General features: G+C 44.3%; 1 protein-coding gene across 1 annotated transcript; it reads right to left on the reverse strand.

Moving 5' to 3' along the window:
• Positions 1–871: 871 nt before the first annotated feature.
• LOC122934705 lies at positions 872–16782 on the reverse strand. The gene is made up of 3 exons (XM_044290359.1): positions 16661–16782; positions 15310–15431; positions 872–1676 (listed from the first exon to the last, which is right to left on the reverse strand). Exons 2-3 carry the CDS (start codon positions 15423–15425, stop codon positions 1115–1117), a joined length of 678 nt encoding a protein of 225 aa, XP_044146294.1. The 5' UTR covers positions 15426–15431; positions 16661–16782; the 3' UTR covers positions 872–1114.
• Positions 16783–20761: the final 3979 nt, after the last annotated feature.

The following is a 20761-nucleotide window of genomic DNA, read 5'->3' on the forward strand; positions in this document are numbered from 1 at the left end:
AAATAATTATAAATATTTATTTATGTCGTAAAAAAATTCATCAAGATTACATATAACAGAATGCAATGATACAGGGACAAGAAGAGAACAGGGAAAAAAATGGCTAACAGCGCCACCCTGGATGGAAGGCTCTGGTCATAAATGTAAAAAAGGCACAATCAGCGGACTAGGTACATAATATGTTAGTACATAATAATGGCATAATAGCACCGCAGATGTCAATAATTACAGTAGTGAGGGTGAGTCTACAGGTATAGATAGGAAAGATGGGTCAGAATAGAAAAACCCATATCCCAAAGGGCAGAAAGCATCCAGTTTCTAAGTCAATGCCTAATGGCACAATAGAAGTCCATGTGAGACAAACCGGAATGCACATAATAAGGAGGGACTCACCACAATAACGAACCAAGAGAGAACCAGCCAGGATGGCGCCACCCCTAAATGCAATGATAAAAAAAAATTGACTCCAAAGGTGTAAATAGCCTTTAAGGGGGTCATTTACGAAGACCAGTCGGTTTTAGATGCTGGTCTTAATAACCCCTTTAGCTGCCGTTGGATCTGGTGGAGTTATGAAGAGGTGCTGCCAGTTTTAAATATAATACAGCTTCCTGTCTTACATTTAGACCATTGTGTACGCCTAAAACAGGCGTAAAAAATGATGAATGAGACAGGCCTGCGGCCCTACCCCTCCGCCGCCACTCCATGGCGACTTTTTTAGACCTGGTTGGGAAAAGTCACAGATTGTGGCGCAAATAACCTTTTCGCTGCAATTTCTGGCGGAAATATGCCTAATATAGGCGCATTGCTGGATACTAAATGACCCCCTAAGTGCAGTGAAATGGAAATTAAACATCAGAGATTTTGAGATTCTAATTTCAGCAGTTTATTTATTAAGCTTGTTATATGTTGTCATACAGATATAAACTTTGAGCGTGACAACCAGCCGTCTCTCCTCAGATACTAGTATTTTATAGGTATTCATTTATGTGTTTATTTCATTTGGTATACAAAAAATTTAAAATTTAAAAGGAAAAGCAAATCTTATAGTTAATATGCTACTGGGAAGATGTGTAATAGTTATAAGCAAAGCAGCAACGTAATCTGATCATCTAGACTAATCCTTATAGCAGGCCTTATTTTTGACTCCATTATTAAAGCATTTAATGCAGTTATTTCCGCTACACCGAAGTAAAGTCATTTTGCCATCGAGAACTCCCCAGTTTTTCCAAACCTCGTCCTCTGGTTTCTTCTTATCCTTCTCGAACACTTTGGTGTAAGCGAAGGCTCGGCTCGTGGGAAGGTTGTGTTTATTAAGTTTGTCGATAATGTTGTACTTCCCCTTGGGATCAGTGCAGGTCTGTACACAAGGGGAGTTCAAGGAGAAAAATACAACACAACCAGCGGCGGGGGTCCCCTCCAGTAGTTTGCTGATGGGAGACTTTATAGGATCAGGGTTTAATAGGCGAGATTCGGCATGTATGTCAAATTTCTTCTCCTTTATGTAGGATGCGGCCATCATTCGCTTTCCATTATAGATTTCTTTATTGACCACTTTTTTACTTATGCCGGCAGATTTATCCTCTTTCAGAATCACGTCAAAATCTTTGGTTTGTAAATTTTTGTTGCATTCTTCATTAGTAAACTTAACCAAATAGGCATACTGATCCTGCAAACCCCTGCCAGATAATAAAACAAACCCGATTATTTACTTAAAACCTATTTTATACTCATGTAAAATGAATAGTACAGTAATTAGTTAAAAGTAATTTGTATTCCATACTTACAAACTTGTACTTATTTACAAATTAAATTATTTAGTATACTCCAGAGCTGCACTCACTATTCTGCTGGTGCAGTCACTGAGTACATACATTACATTACTTATCCTGTACTGATCCTGAGTTACATCCTGTAAAATCTGAAAAAAAACAGCAAATCGAAACTATCACTGTTGGAGCATGGTGGAGCTGTGGGACGCCACTGAAAGAACCTCTGCACGCAAAAAGGATTTTGGATCAGCGCAACATATCGTGAGAGTACCAAATGTGTGCATTACATTATCTATAAACGAGTGAACCCTATTGACTCTGAAAGTTTGAGACTACGTAGGAACGGTGTCTCTCCATACAAAGATCAGATGCCCTATATATATGGACTGATTACATGACATTTGCCATCGGGATTTCTGCCTATGCAAACATGTCTCTACAGGGAGTGCAGAATTATTAGGCAAATGAGTATTTTGACCACATCATCCTCTTTATGCATGTTGTCTTACTCCAAGCTGTATAGGCTCGAAAGCCTACTACCAATTAAGCATATTAGGTGATGTGCATCTCTGTAATGAGAAGGGGTGTGGTCTAATGACATCAACACCCTATATCAGGTGTGCATAATTATTAGGCAACTTCCTTTCCTTTGGCAAAATGGGTCAAAAGAAGGACTTGACAGGCTCAGAAAAGTCAAAAATAGTGAGATATCTTGCAGAGGGATGCAGCACTCTTAAAATTGCAAAGCTTCTGAAGTGTGATCATCGAACAATCAAGCGTTTCATTCAAAATAGTCAACAGGGTCGCAAGAAGCGTGTGGAAAAACCAAGGCGCAAAATAACTGCCCATGAACTGAGAAAAGTCAAGCGTGCAGCTGCCAAGATGCCACTTGCCACCAGTTTGGCCATATTCCAGAGCTGCAACATCACTGGAGTGCCCAAAAGCACAAGGTGTGCAATACTCAGAGACATGGCCAAGGTAAGAAAGGCTGAAAGACGACCACCACTGAACAAGACACACAAGCTGAAACGTCAAGACTGGGCCAAGAAATATCTCAAGACTGATTTTTCTAAGGTTTTATGGACTGATGAAATGAGAGTGAGTCTTGATGGGCAGATGGATGGGCCCGTGGCCGGATTGGTGAAGGGCAGAGAGCTCCAGTCCAACTCAGACGCCAGCAAGGTGGAGGTGGAGTACTGGTTTGGGCTGGTATCATCAAAGATGAGCTTGTGGGGCCTTTTCGGGTTGAGGATGGAGTCAAGCTCAACTCCCAGTCCTACTGCCAGTTTCTGGAAGACACCTTCTTCAAGCAGTGGTACAGGAAGAAGTCTGCATCCATCAAGAAAAACATGATTTTCATGCAGGACAATGCTCCATCACACGTGTCCAAGTACTCCACAGCGTGGCTGGCAAGAAAGGGTATAAAAGAAGAAAATCTAATGACATGGCCTCCTTGTTCACCTGATCTGAACCCCATTGAGAACCTGTGGTCCATCATCAAATGTGAGATTTACAAGGAGGGAAAACAGTACACCTCTCTGAACAGTGTCTGGGAGGCTGTGGTTGCTGCTGCACGCAATGTTGATGGTGAACAGATCAAAACACTGACAGAATCCATGGATGGCAGGCTTTTGAGTGTCCTTGCAAAGAAAGGTGGCTATATTGGTCACTGATTTGTTTTTGTTTTGTTTTTGAATGTCAGAAATGTATATTTGTGAATGTTGAGATGTTATATTGGTTTCACTGGTAAAAATAAATAATTGAAATGGGTATATATTTGTTTTTTGTTAAGTTGCCTAATAATTATGCACAGTAATAGTCACCTGCACACACAGATATCCCCCTAAAATAGCTAAAACTAAAAACAAACTAAAAACTACTTCCAAAAATATTCAGCTTTGATATTAATGAGTTTTTTGGGTTCATTGAGAACATGGTTGTTGTTCAATAATAAAATTAATCCTCAAAAATACAACTTGCCTAATAATTCTGCACTCCCTGTATATATGGCACCCAAAAATATTGCAAGTATAATTGAACAGTGGGGTTGCCTTAAAAAATAACTTTTATTAATCAATGGTTAAAATAGTAGGCCCAATAATTTAATTAGAGACTACATGCATTAGTAACAACAGTACCCAAATAAGACAGCTCACAACCTTTTCAATGTCTGCACGGGAAAGGAGCAATCCCCATATGATGCATACGAAAAAATCCCAGCAGACAAACTTGCTCTTCAGAATGTAGTTAATTGAACGGTTCACAGAACGCGTTGCGGCATGTCAGCCTTCCTCAACTGCACAATACATACTGACACTTCCTCACATTCTACAGACCTAAATAACATGGTTATGACATCATCAATCAATTAGAAACAGACATCGCTAGTTAATGATGAGAGACACCTGACGTTCTAATTCGTGTCTTTCCAGGCCAGATGCGTGGCATTGCACTCTGCAAAAAATAACAAATCCTTATCAAGCCCCTTTGGATATAACGTATCCAACGTATGAATCCAAATAGCCTCCCTGCGTAACAATCTTTTCAAATCACCTCCCCTCCTTGGCTGACATACCTGCTCTATGACCTGATACTTCAGTTGTGCAACAGAATGATTGTGGTTATGAAAATGAGAGGGAATGGGTAACAGCAAGTTTTGTTTCCGCATTGTGGATTTGTGTTTACATATGCGGTCTTTCACCATTTGCATTGTCTCTCCCACATACAATAATCCGGACGGGCATTTAATAAGATAAATGACATTTTTTGTATCGCAAGTGTAATAGCCTCTAATCTTATAGGCCTTCCCAGTACGTGGGTGATAAAAATATTGTCCTTTTTGTACATTACTACATTGCATGCAGTGGAGACAAGGAAATGGGCCTCCCTTTTGACTAATGACCAAAGTTCTCTGGATCTGTATTTTATTCCTGGTTCCAATGTCAAAATGAACCAAATGGTCCCTCAAATTGGCGCTACGTTTATTTCAAATAAGAGGTGGATTTTTAAACTCCTCTACCATTGGATAGGATTTACCCAGGATATGCCAATGTTTGCGCACAATATTATCGAAAAGGTGGTTGTCTCCTTGTCCCTGGCTGGAATTATACTCTCACTAGCACGCCGCGCTTCCCTGAGTACCCCCTCTGGATAACCTCTGTCCCGGAACCTGGAAGCCATCTCCTCCATTCTCAGGGTTTGTGTCTCAGGGGTGGACACTATCCTTTTAACCCCTAAAAACTGGGACTTGGGGATTGCCTTTTTTAGGGAAAGTGGATGTGCACTCTGGTAGTGTAATACGCTATTCCTATCTGTTTCCTTACGAAACAGATCCGCGGCCAGACACCCATCTAACCGTTTCGAGATCCGTACGTCCAAGAAACTAATCGTTTGATAATCATAAGTCGTAGTAAATTTTTATTCTTCCCAGACGTTATTTCGATGTTCCAAAAATAGGAGGAGGGGCTCAGTGGCCCCGCCCATACGCAAAAAATGTCGTCAATGTATCTTTTCCATACCGTGACAAAACTCTTGAAATATTCATGTATTATAAACATGGTAATTTTCAAATGACCACATATATATATTTGCGTAGGGCGGAGCCACATTCGAGCCCATCGCAGTTCGTGTTGCTGTATGTAAAATTGATCACCAAACAGGAAATAGTTCTCATGGAGAACTAGGTGTAACATATCTCCCAAAAATTGCTGTTGTTCACTGGAATAACCACTAGACTGCAACAAGGAGGTGGTGGTATCCATTCCCTTAGAATGCTCTATAGAGGTATAGAGGCTCGCCACAGCTATCGTTACGAGTAAGCAATCATCCGGTATATTAGTTAACTCCTTAATAATAGTCAGAAAATGGGACGTATCCAACAAAAATGATTCAGTATTTTTTACCAATGGTGTCAAACTTTCTGCAATACGATTGCCAAGGGAGATCCGTCAGCTTTAATGTCGACGCCCCTTTATTATCGCTGATACTCACCATCTGTGAAGGTAAATCCCTCACAGAAAAGTGCGCTTTCAATCTCACCCGCCGAAACAACGATAATAAAGGGGCGTCGACATTAAAGCTGACGGATCTAGGCTTACATGTGAAAAGCAAATTTACACCCCCTAAAGTGTATCACCCTGTAGAGACATTTGTCCATCTTGTGACCAAAGAGATCCAAACCAAGATGGAGGCGGCTAGAAAAGGCGAGCTACATATAACTTCCAATTTCTCCACTGAAGAACGACAGGCAGTAGACGATTTGATGAAGGACCAATCTTTGGTGGTGAAGTCCGCCGATAAAGGCGGCTCCATTGTTATTATGGATAAAGTTAAATATGTACAAGAAGCATTAGGTCAATTATCCGACACCACCACATATAAAAGATTGGACTATAACCCGGTATTTCGCATTAAGGCGAAAATTATGGAAATGGCATCGGGTTATAAGACTTGTGGGGTTATTGATGATAAGCTATACAAATTTTTGATTAGCCATTCACCGGTCACACCTGTGTTTTATCTTTTACCAAAGGTGCATAAAACACTTATAAATCTGCCTGGACAGCCAATTGTGGCCTTTGGTTGACTCGATATTGTCTCTCTTGGCAATCGTATTGGAGAAAGTTTTGACACCATTGGTAAAAAAAGCAAAAATACCCATTTTCTGACTATTATTAAGGAGTTAAATAATATTCCGGATGATTGCTTACTCGTAACGATAGATGTGGCGAGCCTCTATACCTCTATAGAGCATTCTAAGGGGGTGGAGACCACCACCTCCTTGTTGCAGTCTAGTGGTTATTCCAGTGAACAACAGCAATTTTTGGGAGATATGTTACACCTAGTTCTCCATGAGAACTATTTCCTGTTTGGTGATCAATTTTACATACAGCAACGCAGGACTGCGATGGGCTCGAATGTGGCTCCGCCCTACGCAAATATATATATGTGGTCATTTGAAAATTACCATGTTTATAATACATGAATATTTCAAGAGTTTTGTCACGGTATGGAAAAGATACATTGACGACATTTTTTGCGTATGGGCGGGGCCACCAAGCCCCTCCTCTTATTTTTGGAACATCTAAATAACGTCTGTGAAGAATTAAAATTTACTACGACTTATGATTATCATACGATTAGTTTCTTGGACGTACGGTTCTCGAAACGGTTGGATGGGTGTCTGGCCGCGGATCTGTTTCGTAAGGAAACAGATAGGAATAGCGTATTACACTACCAGAGTGCACATCCACTTTCCCTAAAAAAAAGGCAATCCCCAAGTCCCAGTTTTTAAGGGTTAAAAGGATAGTGTCCACCCCTGAGACACAAACCCTGAGAATGGAGGAGATGGCTTCCAGGTTCCGGGACAGAGGTTATCCAGAGGGGGTACTCAGGGAAGCGCGGCGTGCTAGTGAGAGTATAATCACAGCCAGGGACAAGGAGACAGGCGCACGTATACCATTTGTACATAAATATCACCCATATAACCACCTTTTCGATAATATTGTGTGCAAACATTGGCATATCCTGGGTAGATCCTATCCAATGGTAGAGGAGCTTAAAAATCCACCTCTTATTTGCAATAAACGTAGCGCCAATTTGAGGGACCATTTGGTTCATTCTGACATTGGAACTTTGGTCATTAGTCAAAAGGGAGGCACATTTCCTTGTCTCCACTGCATGCAATGTAGTAATGTACAAAAAGGACAATATTTTTATCACCCACGTACTGGGAAGGCCTATAAGATTAGAGGCTATTACACTTGCGATACAAAAAATATCATTTATCTTATTAAATGCCCGTGCGGATTATTGTATGTGGGAGAGACAATGCAAATGGTGAAAGACCGCATATGTAAACACAAATCCACAATGCGGAAACAAAATTTGCTGTTACCCGTTCCCTCATTTTCATAACCACAATCATTTTGTTGCACAACTGAAGTATCAGGTCATAGAACAGGTATGTCAACCAAGGAGGGGAGGTGATTTGAAAAGATTGTTACGCAGGGAGGCGTTTTGGATTCATACGTTGGATACGTTGTATCCAAAGGGGCTTAATAAGTCATTGCCTGCAAGGGACACTAAGGGACATATAGTGAGGGCATCATTTTGAGTTAGAACCGAGGGATAAACTAGGGGAAGAGACCCAGCATCTGTCTCCCTCTTTATCTGTATCCCTATGTTTCGTAAACTCACCCTCCCAGCAAGTGTTTACATTTCACACCTGCTTCTCCTCTCTACCTTTTTCATTTGGTGGTGTATGACGACTAATGCATGTAGTCTCTAATTAAATTATTGGGCCTACTATTTTAACCATTGACTAAGGCAACCCCACTGTTCAATTATACTTGCAATATTTATGGGTGCCATATATATTATTGTGGTTTGACTGGTTTTAATCCCAGTTAAGTGATCATTCTACCCAAAAAACACTTTTTTGGCAATATACAACATCTGGATTAGTCAGTGTGCAATTTAAGCTAGAAATACAGCCATCATTTTCTGTTTTTTTTAAAACACACTTTTTTTTGACAAAAAACACTATTTTCCAGATCTGCAAGTGTTAAATTCAAGTTTAATATATACAGCTTTCATATTCTGTTACCCAAAAAACACTTTTTTGGCAATATACAACATCTGGATAAGGTTACTTTCACACTAGCGTTCGGGGCTCCGCTTGTGAGTTCCGTTTGAAGGCTCTCACAAGCGGCCCCGAACTCATCCGTACGGCCCCAATGCATTCTGAGTGGATGCGGATCCGCTCAGAATGCCTCAGTCTGGCACCGTTTGGCTTCCGCTCCGCTCAGCAGGCGGACACTGTCCGCCTGGCCGTGCGGAGCCAAACGGATCCATCCAGACTTACAATCTAAGTCAATGGGGACGGATCTGTTTGAAGTTGACACTATATGGCTCAATTTCAAACGGATCCATCTTTGACTTTCAATGTAAAGTCTGGACTAACTTTCACACTTAGAATTTTTTCTGAAATATAATGCAGACGGATCCGTTCTGAACAGATCCCATCGTCTGCATTATAGGAGCGGATCCGTCTGTGCAGACACCAGACGGATCTGCTCCGAACGCAAGTGTGAAAGTAGCCTTAGTAGTGTACAATATAAGCTAGAAATACAGCCATCATTTTCTTGATTTTTAAAAACATTTTTTTTTGCCAGATTCCACTATTTTTCAGGCCTTGCAGCATCATCACGTGTAAAAATTCCAGGGTTATATACTGCTGTCAAATTCAGTTATTAAACAAACACCCGTTTGGGCAAAAAAAAATAGTTGGCAGCCTTTACATACTGTCTTTCTATTCAGTTATTTGAAATAAAGCCATTTTGGACACAATTCTATGATAGCATCCTAGTGTGGATCAGGGCGTGTGAGATACACCCTGTATATACAGAGGTTATATTCAGATATTTGAAATAACGCCATTTGGTGCACAAATCTTTAATTGAGGCCTACTGTGGGTCAGGCCGTGTGAGATACACCCTGTATATACAGGGCTTATATTCTTCCATTAATAAAACACCCTTTTTGGGGCAAAATGCACAATATTTCAGGCCTTGCAGCATCTTGACGTTTGAAATTCCAGGGTTATATACTGCTGCCATATTCAGTTATTAAACAAACACCCGTTTGGGCAAAAAAAGTTTATTTGCATTTGCTGCATATATCGTTGTGAGATACACCCTTTATATACAGGGGTTATATTCAGATATTTGAAATACCGCCATTTGGTGCACAAATCTTTAATTCAGGCCTACTGTGGGTCAGGCCGTGTGAGAAACACCCTTTAAATACAGAGATTTGATTCAGGTATTTGAAATACAGCCATTTTGGCCAAACAAATCTTTAATTGAGGCCTAGTCTGGTTCAGGCCGTGTGAGATACACCCCTTACATACTGTCGTTCTATTTAACTATTAATTAAACACCCATTTAGGGCAAGATCCTAAATTCGAGAAATATGAGAAGAGTGTCAAATAAGGGACGTGGCCCAGGTCGTGGTGCTCCTGTTGCAGGGAGAGGACATGGTCGATCTGTTAAAGCTACACGCACAAGTAAAAACCCTTCCTCAGGTGCGAGTAGGCGACAGAATCTGCAACGGTATTTGGTCGGGCCTAATGCTGCTCTACGAATGGTGAGGCCTGAACAAGTACAGGCAATAGTAGATTGGGTTGCTGACAGTGGATCCAGTTCCTTCACATTGTCTCCCACCCAGTCTCCTGCTGAAAGACCACAGTTGGCACCTGCAGCCGATGTCCATCAGTCTTTCACCTCACCCCCTTGCAAATCAGCCAAAAATTTAGTTGGTAGCCTTTGCTGCAGATGTCATTGTGAGATACACCCTTTACATACTGTCTTTCTATTCAGGTATTTAAAATACAGCCATTTTGGGCAAAAAAAAATGAATTGAGGCCTAGTCTTGTTCTGGCCGTGTGAGATACACCCTTTACATATAGTGGTTTGAATCAGGTATTTAAAATACAGTCATTTGGGGCAAACAAATCTTTAGATGAGGCCTAGTCTGGTTCAGGCCATGTGCGATAAACCCTTTAAATACAGGGGTTTGATTCAGGTATTTGAAATACAGCCATTTTGGGCAAACAAATCTTTAATTGAGGCCTAGTCTGGATCAGGCCCTGTGAGATTCACCCTTTACATACTGTCGTTCTATTCTACTATTAATTAAACACCCATTTAGGGCAAGATCCTAAATTCGCGAAATATGATGAGAGCGTCAAATAAGTGACGTGGCCCAGGTTGTGGTGCTGCTGGTGGAGCCCCTTTTGCAGGGAGAGGACGTGGTTGATCTGTGCCAGCTACACGCACAAGTGAAAACCCTTCCTCAGGTGCGAGTAGGCGACAGAATCTGCAACGGTATTTGGTCGGGCCTAATGCGGCTCTACGAATGGTGAGGCCTGAACAAGTACAGGCAATAGTAGACACCCATTTGCTGTCTGATGTGTGTATATCTACACTATAAGTGATTTTTTATACTGTCAATTGTGACGTTTTATCATTATGTTATTTCATTTCTGTACAAATTACGTACTTTGTATGACATTTTAATTATTTTTTTTTAAAAAGTTATTGCATGAATAAAGTGACTTGTTTGAGCAAATTTCCAGATATTGAGTGCCATATCTCCAATATTATTTAAAATTCTTTACTTTCTGGTGTTTGGAGTTCACACCTAGATATTGAGCACCTCTCTATCCTACGGAGTAGTAGAGCCACTCCATTTTGCTAAATAGTAGATTGGGTTGCTGACAGTGGATCCAGTTCCTTCACATTGTCTCCCACCCAGTCTCCTGCTGAAAGACCATAGTTAGCACCTGCAGCCGATGTCCATCAGTCTTTCACCTCAATCCCTTGCAAATCAGCCAAGCAGTCTGAGACCCAAGTCATACAGCAGTCTCTTCTGCTTTCTGATGACTCTGTTAGCATTGTTTCCCAGGGCCATCCACCTAGCTCTGCCCCAGAAGTGGAAGAGATTGAGTGCACTGATGCCCAATAACTTTTCTTTCAAGATGAGTACATGGGAGGACCATCGCAGCACGTCTCGGATGATGACGAAACACAGGTGGCAACTGCTGTGGCTTTCGAAAGTATGCAGACCAACAAGGAAGGCAGGGGTGAAGACTGGGTGGAAGATGATGTGGAGGAAGATGAGGTCCTCGACCCCACATGGAATCAAGGTCATGCGAGTGACCTATGTAGTTCGGAGGAAGAGGCGGTGGTCGCACAGAGCCAACCGGACCAACAGCAGAAGAGGGAGCAGGGTGCTAAAGCGGAGCGGACGTCCACTAGACAGTACGCCTGCTACTGCCCACCGCAGCAAGGGACCACCAAAGCCAGCTCCAAGGAGTTCCCTGGCGTGGCAGTTCTTCAGACAATGTGCTGACGACAAGACACGAGTGGTTTGCACGCTGTGCAATCAGAGCCTGAAGCGAGGCATAAACGTTCTCAACCTGAGCACAACCTGCATGACCAGACATTTAAGTGCAAAGCACGAGCTGCAGTGGAGTAGACACCTCAAAAACCAAGAAAGGTCTCTGGTTCCTCCTGCTTCCTCTTCTGCTGCAGTCTCAGCCTCTTCATCCACCTCTGGAGTGACAGTGCCACCTGCCACCCTGCAAACAGAGGATCTGCCAGCAACACCACCACCTGTGTCACCAAGCATCTCCACAATGTCCCATGGAAGCGTTCAGCTCTCCATCTCCCAAATGCTGGAGAGGAAGCGGAAGTACCCCCCTACTCACCCGCGATCCCTAGCCCTGAATGCCAGCATTTCTAAATTGCTGGCCTTTGAAATGCTGTCATTCCGTCTGGTGGAGACGGATAGTTTTAAAGGCCTTATGGCGGTCGCTGTCCCACAGTACGTCGTGCCCAGCCGCCACTACTTTTCCAGGAGAGCCATCCCTTTCCCTGCACAACCAAGTAGGGGACAAAATGAGGTGTGCATTGCGCAACGCCATCTATGGCAAGGTGCACCTGACTACAGATGCGTGGACCAGTAAGCACGATCAGGGACATTATATCTCCATAACAGCACACTGGGTAAATGCAGTGGCGGCTAGGCTTGAGGCAGATAGCAGTTTGGCGCATGTCCTTCCACCACCGAGGATTGCAGGGCGCTTCAGTTTGCCTCTTGTTGCCTCCTCCTCCTACTCTGCTCCTCATCCGGTCAGCGTAACACCTTCACCACCAACTTCAGCACAGCCAGGGGTAAACGACAGCAAGCAGTTTTAAAACTTATCTGTTTGGGGGACAAACCCCACACCGCACAGGAGCTGTGGACGGGCCTTAAACAACAGACCGATGAGTGATTTGTGCCAGTCAGCCTCAAGCCCGGCCTGGTGGTGTGCAATAATGGGCGAAATCTCGTAGCAGCTCTGGGACTAGCCGATTTGACGCACATCCCTTGCCTGGCTCATAATGGGCGAACATATTCAGCACAAATTTGTTGGTGCAGAGATTTCTAAAAAATTACTCAATATGTTAGAGTGACTGGATAAAGTGCGGTCCGTCTTTGCGTGCTTTCGGCGTTCTCACCCTGTTGATGTTCGGCTGTCAGCCCTGCAGCGTAACTTCAGCCTTCCCGCTCACCGCCTCATATGCGACGTGCCCACAAGGTGGAACTCCAGCTTGCACATGCTGGCCAGACTATGCAAGCAGCAGCAGGTGATAGTGGAGTTTCAGCTGCAGCACGCACGGGTCAGTCGCACTGCGGAACAGCACCACTTCACCACCAATGACTGGGCCTCCATGCGAGACTTGTGTTTCTTGTTGCGCTGTTACGAGTACTCCACCAACATGGCCAGTGCCGATAACGCCGTTCTCAGTGTAACTATCCCACTTCTATGCCTCCTTGATAAAACGCAGCTGGCAGATGATGGAAGAGGATGTGGCACAGGAGGAGGAAGAGGGATCATTTCGTAGGACTTCCGACCAGTCATTCACAAGTGGATCTGAGGGTGAGTTCCTCCACCCACAAACGCCAGGTACACAATTGTCCAGCCAGGGCACAGTTCTGGAGGATGAGGAGGTGGAGGATGAGGAGGAGGAGATGGAGAGGAGGAACCATGTTCTCAGCAGGGTGGCACCCAGACCAGCTCATGGCCATCTCTACTGCGTGGCTGGGGGGATACACAGGACACAGACGATACACCTCCCACAGAGGACAGCTTATCATTGCCTCTGGGCAACCTGGCACACATGAGCAATTACATGCTGCATTGTCTCCGCAACAACCGCCGAGTTTCCCACATTCTAACTTGTGCTGATTACTGGGTGGCCACGCTGCTGGATCCCCATTACAAGGACAACGTAACGTCCTTAATTCTGTCAATGGAGTGTGATCGTAAGACGCGCGAGTACAAGCGCACGCTGGTAGACGCTCTGCTGGTGGCATTCCCACCTGACAGCGGGGACACAGTGGAAGCACAAGGCGAAGGCAGATGACGAGGAAGAGGTCGCCAACGCAGCTGGGGCACCGCCAGCACCTCAGAAGGCAGGGTTAGCATGGCCGAAATGTGGAAAAGCTTTGTCAGCACGCCATAACAACCAGCACCACCAGCTGATATGGAACGTCTTAGCAGGAGGCAGCATTTCACCAACATGGTGGAGCAGTATGTGTGCACACCCCTCCACGTACTGACTGACGACACTGCCCCCCTTCAACTTCTGGGTCTCCAAATGGGGCACATGGCCTAAGCTTGCCCTTTTACGCCTTGGAGGTGATGGCCTGCCCTGCAGCCAGTGTATTGTCTGAACGTGTGTTTAGCACTGCAGGGGGCGTCATCACAGACAAGCGCAGCCGCCTGTCCACAGCTAATGTGGACAATCTCACGTTCATTAAAATGAACCAGGCATGGATCCCACAAGACTTGTCCGTACCTTGTGCAGAATAGACATGTATACCGGCCTTTTTATACTGCAGCACAATTGCTAATTGTTGTATTTTGGATATTTCACACTCTTTTGGAGTGTAGCCTAATTTAATAAAAAAATAATTAAAACCAAAAATCGGTGTTGGCTACCTCGTCCTCCTACACCGCCGTTTCCACTTACACCGCTACATTTACCGCCTCCTCAAACTCCTACTCCATCTTGAACTCCACCTCATAAATCAAATTTTTATTTGTACGTATTTTATGTCATTTCACTACTTAGTCAGTTACATTTTTTACCATTTAGACTGGTAAAAATAAAATAAAAAATTGGTCAGTTAAATTTTCAGGTGAAATTCAACAATTTTTAGGTGTAATATACCCCTCCTCCACCTAGTAGACAGGTAAAAAAATATATATGGTCAGTTACATTTTCTGGTGAAAATCACCAATTTTTTGGTATGATGTACCACTGCTATACCGAGTAGACAGGTAAAAAAAAAATTGTCTGTTACATGTTTGGGTGAAATTCACAAATTTTTATGTGTAATATACTCCTCCTCTACCTAGTTGACAGCTTAATAAATTTTTCATTTTTCTTTTACATTTTCGGGTGACAATAAACAATTTTTTTCTGTCATAGACCCCGGCTATACATATATTGTCCTTGACCGTAGTTACAGCTACTGACCAATTTTCCCAAAAAATGCTGTGTCATAAACACATTTCAACACTGAATGGTGAAACATCCATGATCGGCATCATTTCTAATCATGGACTCTGCATTTGGGACTAAGGCAGCTTGGCAGCTAAGGAGCCCACTCAGATCTTGAGCAGGCATCATCTATAAAGCCCTGACTTGTGCAGTACATGTAAGGTGCAAGTTGGGAAGGGGTTAAGTATGTTTGACATGTTTAAATAAAAATAACATTTTGATAGTTTTTCTTGTACATAATTTTCTATCACGGTGGATTAGAGCACCATCGTGGCTTGACATATAGTTACCCTGAACACACAACAGATTTCCTTCAAATCTACCAGGACTGGTAATGGAAGCTCTGAATGTAGCCTCTCATGGCACTGTCATAATAAGAAGTTCTCCTGATTCATAAAGTAAGCGAGGTGAGTGCAACTTACTGGAAGATGTTTTTCTCAATGTAATTTGTGATTCTTCCTACTTGCTCTTGGCTTATAGGTGTCACAGTCAGCACACAGCTCCACAGACAGAGGGCGGTCAGGATCGCGGGTCCCATCTTCACCTGTAATGGTATGGAAGATTTTTAAAGAGGAGCTGTCACTCCCTGTCGTGTCTGTTCTAGTAACTTCCTGCATTCCCCATGTAATGTAACAATTCTGGAACATCTATAATTATTACTTAATGTTGCGTCATCCCTCTATTATTCCTTTTAGAAGTTATGAAGGAATCACTAGCAGTCAGCAATAAGGGTCCAGCTGGGTGTTACCAGTTGAGAGGGGTGTCCTGTCACAGTCTTACACTGGCAGCACTGATTGGATAGTGCCAGACTTTGAAGGGGCACACGCCCCAACTGGTTACACCCAGGTGGACCTTTCTTAAACTACAAGGTGGAGTAATAAGAATAGATGCTCCAGCATTGCTTTATTTTGGAAAATAAACATCAGGAGAGGTGACGGATCCTCCTTAATACCAACATGTCAGACATTTCTGACAGATAGATGTGCAGATTAGTGCCTAAAGGGTCAGATGCTGAGTTATAAAGTGTATACCGCCACTTGGTGGCACGCAAGAGATGGCTGCTTTTCTCTTGGAAGAGAGATAATCTGCATATTCCATTACCCATCATGCATTGCATGGCCTATAAGACTCCCTGTGCCAGCTCTGGTGCTCTCTTCAAGGAAAAACAGAACCTCCTGGATTTAGCAGATGAAACAGACCTGACAAAGATCTCAGTCAATATGTCAGTCCTGGCTCAGGAACATAGAATATGTCATTATCTGTAGGATTCTTCTGGAGACTCCACCCAAATGTCTCAACACAGAAGATAATTGACTTCCTCTAAAAATGTGTGGACACGTCTGATATGAGGAAATCATAGAGCAGCTGGTGCATGAGGACAGCCTCTGTGTATACCTGTACAACGCCATTATAGCAGAACATATCACAGTCATACAGAAGTCTGACGATATAGAAGGAGTATAAGTAGGAAACATAAGGAGTCTAAAAACAGACAAAACCTACTGATAAGAAAAGACGTTAATAACATTCCCAGTGAGAGGAATGCTAAAGTAAAAAAAAAAATGTGATTATGATAATATAATAATATTCTCAATATTAACATTAAAGTAAAGAGTAAAAAATAAAAAATAAATACTGTAACCTGAGTCTATAATAATAAAGTCTAGAGAACGACACTAATAACAGGTGGAGGTTCCCACCCTCCAGTCCTGCTGAGGATTTCATGTTACGGAGGATGGGGCACAATATCAATGACTGGGGACCATTACTCACAGGATTGGGGTCACACAAGTAACGAGAGGAGAAGCAGCCGTCTAGGTTCCTGTAAGGTAGTGGAACCACAGAGCGCAGCAGCAGAGTGTCTCGTGTGACTGCTGAGCTGGGACTGCAGTGGCGTGCCCATGGAGGGGCTGGGACTGCAGTGACGTGCCCAGGGAGGGGCTGGGACTGCAGTGACGTGCCCAGGGAGGGGCTGGGACTGCAGTGACGTGCCCAGGCAGGGTCTGGGAGGAGACACCAGGAAACACTTGAGTCTGAGATAACAATGTCTGGAACGGTTTTAGATTCACTTAGGCCTCCCCCCCGACCCCCCTCCCTCTATTGTATTAATATCATTGGCGGCACAGTGTGCAGCCCCCCCCCCGGCCCTCCTCCCTCCCTCTATTGTAATAATGTCATTGGTGGCAAGTGTGCGGCCTCCCCTTCTCCCCCCACCCCCCCGATCATTGGTGGCAGTGGAGAGTTCCGATCGGAGTCGCAGTTTAATCGCTGGGGCTCAGATCAGTAACCATGGCAACCAGGACGCTACTGCAGTCCTGGTTGCCATGGTTACTTAGCAATATTAGAAGCATCATACTTACCTGCTGCGCTGTCTGTGACCGGCCGGGAGCTCCTCCTACTGGTAAGTGACAGGTCTGTGCGGCGCATTGCTTAATGATCTGTCACTTACCAGTAGGAGGAGCTCCCGGCCGGTCACAGACAGCGCAGCAGGTAAGTATGATGCTTCTAATATTGCTAAGTAACCATGGCAACCAGGACTGCAGTAGCTCCTGGTTGCCATGGTTACCGATCGGAGCCCCAGCGATTAAACTGGGACTCTCCGCTGCCACCAATGATCGGGGGGGTGGGGGGAGAGGGGAGGCCACACACTGGCAACCAATGATATTAATACAATAGAGGAAGGGAGGGGGGCCCTCACACTGGTTTTGGTGTCCGCCTGGCCGTGCGGAGCCAAACTGATCCGTCCTGACTTACAATGCTAGTCAATGTGGACGGATCCGTTTGACGTTGACACAATATGGTGCAATTGCAAACGGATCCATCCCCCATTGACTTTCAACATAAAGTCAGGAGTTAATATACCATAGGATCTGAGTTTTATCCAATCCGATGGTATATTTTAACTTGAAGCGTCCCCATTACCATGGGAACGCCTCTATGTTAGAATATACCATCGGATTTGAGTTAGATCGTGAAAACTCATATCCGACAGTATATTCTAACACAGAGGTGTTCCCATGGTGATGGGGACGCTTCAAGTTAGAATATCCTACGAACTGTGTGCATGACTGCCCTCAGCTGCCTGGCAGCACCCGATCTCTTACAGGGGGCTGTGATCCACACAATTAGCCCCTCAGGTGCCGCACCTGAAGGGGCAAATTGTGCTTATCATAGCCCCCTGTAAGAGATCAGGGGCTGCCAGGCAGCAGGGGGCAGACCCCCCTCCCTTCCCAGTTTTAATATCATTGGTGGCCAGTGTGCGGCTCCCCCTCCCTCCCACTATTGTATTATCATTGGCGGCCAGTGTGCGGCCCCCCTCCCTCCCTCTATTGTATTAATATCATTGGTGGTACAGTGTGCAGCCCCCCCGGGCCCCCCCTCCATCTATTGCATAAATATCATTAGTGGCCAGTGTGCGCCCCCCCGGGCCCCTTCCTCCCTCTATTGTATTATCATTGGTGGCACAGTGTGCGGCCCCCCCTCCCTCTATTGTATTAATATTATTGGTGGCACAGTGTGCGGCCCCTCCCGGCCCCCGCCCCCCGATCATTGGTGGTAGTGGAGAGTTCCGATCGGAGTCCCAGTTTAATCGCTTGGGCTCCGATCGGTAACCATGGCAACCAGGACGCTACTGCAGTCCTGGTTGCCATGGTTACTTAGCGATATTAGAAGCATCATACTTACCTGCTGCGCTGTCTGTGACCGGCCGGGATCTCCTTCTACTGGTAAGTGACAGGTCTGTGCGGCGCATTGCTTAATGATCTGTCACTTACCAGTAGGAGGAGCTCTCGGCCAGTCACAGACAGCGCAGCAGGTAAGTATGATGCTTCTAAAATTGCTAAGTAACCATGGCAACCAGGACTGCAGTAGAGTCCTGGTTGCCATGGTTACCGATCGGAGCCCCAGCGATTAAACTGGGACTCCGATCTGAACTCTCTGCTGCCACCAATGATCGGGGGCAAGGGAGAAAGGAGGCTGCACACCGGCCACCAATGATATTAATACAATAGAGGGAGGGAGGGGGGGCCGCACACTGTGCCACCAATGATATTAATACAATAGAGGGAGGGGGGGTGCACACTGTGCCACCAATGATATTAATACAATAGAGGGAGGGGGGCCGCACACTGGCCACCAATGATAATACAATAGAGGGAGGGCCGCGCTGGCCACCAATGATATTAATACAATAGAGGGAGGGGGGGCCGGGGGGGCCGCACTGGCCACCAATGATATTAATACAGTAGAGGGAGGGGGGGGCCGCACTGGCCACCAATGAAATTAAAACTGGGGAGGGAAGGGGGTCTGCCCCCTGCTGCCTGGCAGCCCCTGATCTCTTACAGGGGGCTATGATACGCACAATTAACCCCTCAGGTGCCGCACCTGAAGGGGTTAATTGTGCTGATCACATTTCCCTGTAAGAGATCGGGTGCTGCCAGGCAGCAGAGGGCAGACATGTACACAGTTTGTAGTATATTCTAACTAGACTCGTCCCCATCACCATGGGAACGCTTCTGTGTTAGAATATACTGTCGGATCTGAGTTTTCACGAAGTGAAAACTCAGCTCTGAAAAAGCTTTTATGCAGACAGATCTTCGGATCCATCTGTATGAAAGTAACCTACGGCCACAGATCACGTTCGCGGATGCCAATCTTGTGTGCATCCGTGTTCTTTCACGGACCCATTGACTTGAATGGGTCCGTGAACCGTTGGCCGTGAAAAAAATAGGACAGGTCATATTTTTTTCATGGCCAGAAAACACGGATCACGGATGCGGCTGCCAAACGGTGCATTTTCCGATTTATTTATTTTTTTTCCACTGACCCATTGAAAGTCTATGGGACCGCAGAAAAACACGTTAAACGGGACAACGGCCACGGGTGCACACAACGGTCGCGTGCAGGAGGCCTTACTGTTCCTTTCGTTTGCACTTTATTTTTTTGATTTACTATAAGCTAATTGGTCAATCATAAAAGGGACTGGTCACCAGGAAAATGCAGTGAATCTGCAGGCAGCATGTTGTAGACCTGCTCTTTGTGAGCTCGATAATATGTGAGCGTCTCTAAAAAATTATTGATAGCATTCCTTGTATAAGTTTCTTGCATATACATAGACAGCTGTCAGTCACTGATCAGGACAGTTTTCGGATCCTGAGTTACATCATGTTCTGAATTTCTATTCTTTGAAATGATAAAACATAACAATAACACAATGTAACAATAATAAAAAACATAATCAGCATAAAATATCAAACACAACCAAATGGTGAATAACTAACACGGGTCCAGCCACTCTCTAGAATATTAATATTGTATTATATACATACACCAACTATACATATATACACTCACCCTACACCAATTGTATACAACTATACATATACAATATCCCCTCCATAATAGTATATACATACTAACACCCTACAACATCATGTTTTGTACTATACTCCAGAGCTGCACTCACTATTCTGCTGGTGCAGTCACTATGTACATATATTACATTACTTATCCTGTACTGATCCTGTGTTACATCCTGTATTATACTCCAGAGCTGCACTCACTATTCTGCTGGTGGAGTCACTGTGTACATACATTACTTATCCTGTACTAATCCTGAATTACATCCTGTATTATACTCCAGAGCTGCACTCACTATTCTGCTGGTGGAGTCACTGTGTACATACATTACTTATCCTGTACTAATCCTGAATTACATCCTGTATTATACTCCAAAGCTGCACGCACTATTCTGCTGGTGCAGTCACTGTGTACATACATTACTTATCCTGTACTGATCCTGAGTTACATCCTGTATTATACTCCAGAGCTGCACTCACTATTCTGCTGGTGCCGTCCCTATGTACATATATTTCA

This window comes from Bufo gargarizans, chromosome 4 (assembly GCF_014858855.1).
Source record: "Bufo gargarizans isolate SCDJY-AF-19 chromosome 4, ASM1485885v1, whole genome shotgun sequence".
Lineage (NCBI taxonomy): Eukaryota > Metazoa > Chordata > Amphibia > Anura > Bufonidae > Bufo > Bufo gargarizans.

Excerpts from the sequence above, each read along its gene's own strand:
- LOC122934705 (XM_044290359.1), bottom strand. The coding sequence starts at position 15,425 with ATGGGACCCGCGATCCTGACCGCCCTCTGTCTGTGGAGCTGTGTGCTG. Across the intron at positions 1,677-15,309 it reads ATTGAGAAAAACATCTTCCA|GGGTTTGCAGGATCAGTATG; the intron begins GTAAGTTGCACT and ends ATTATCTGGCAG.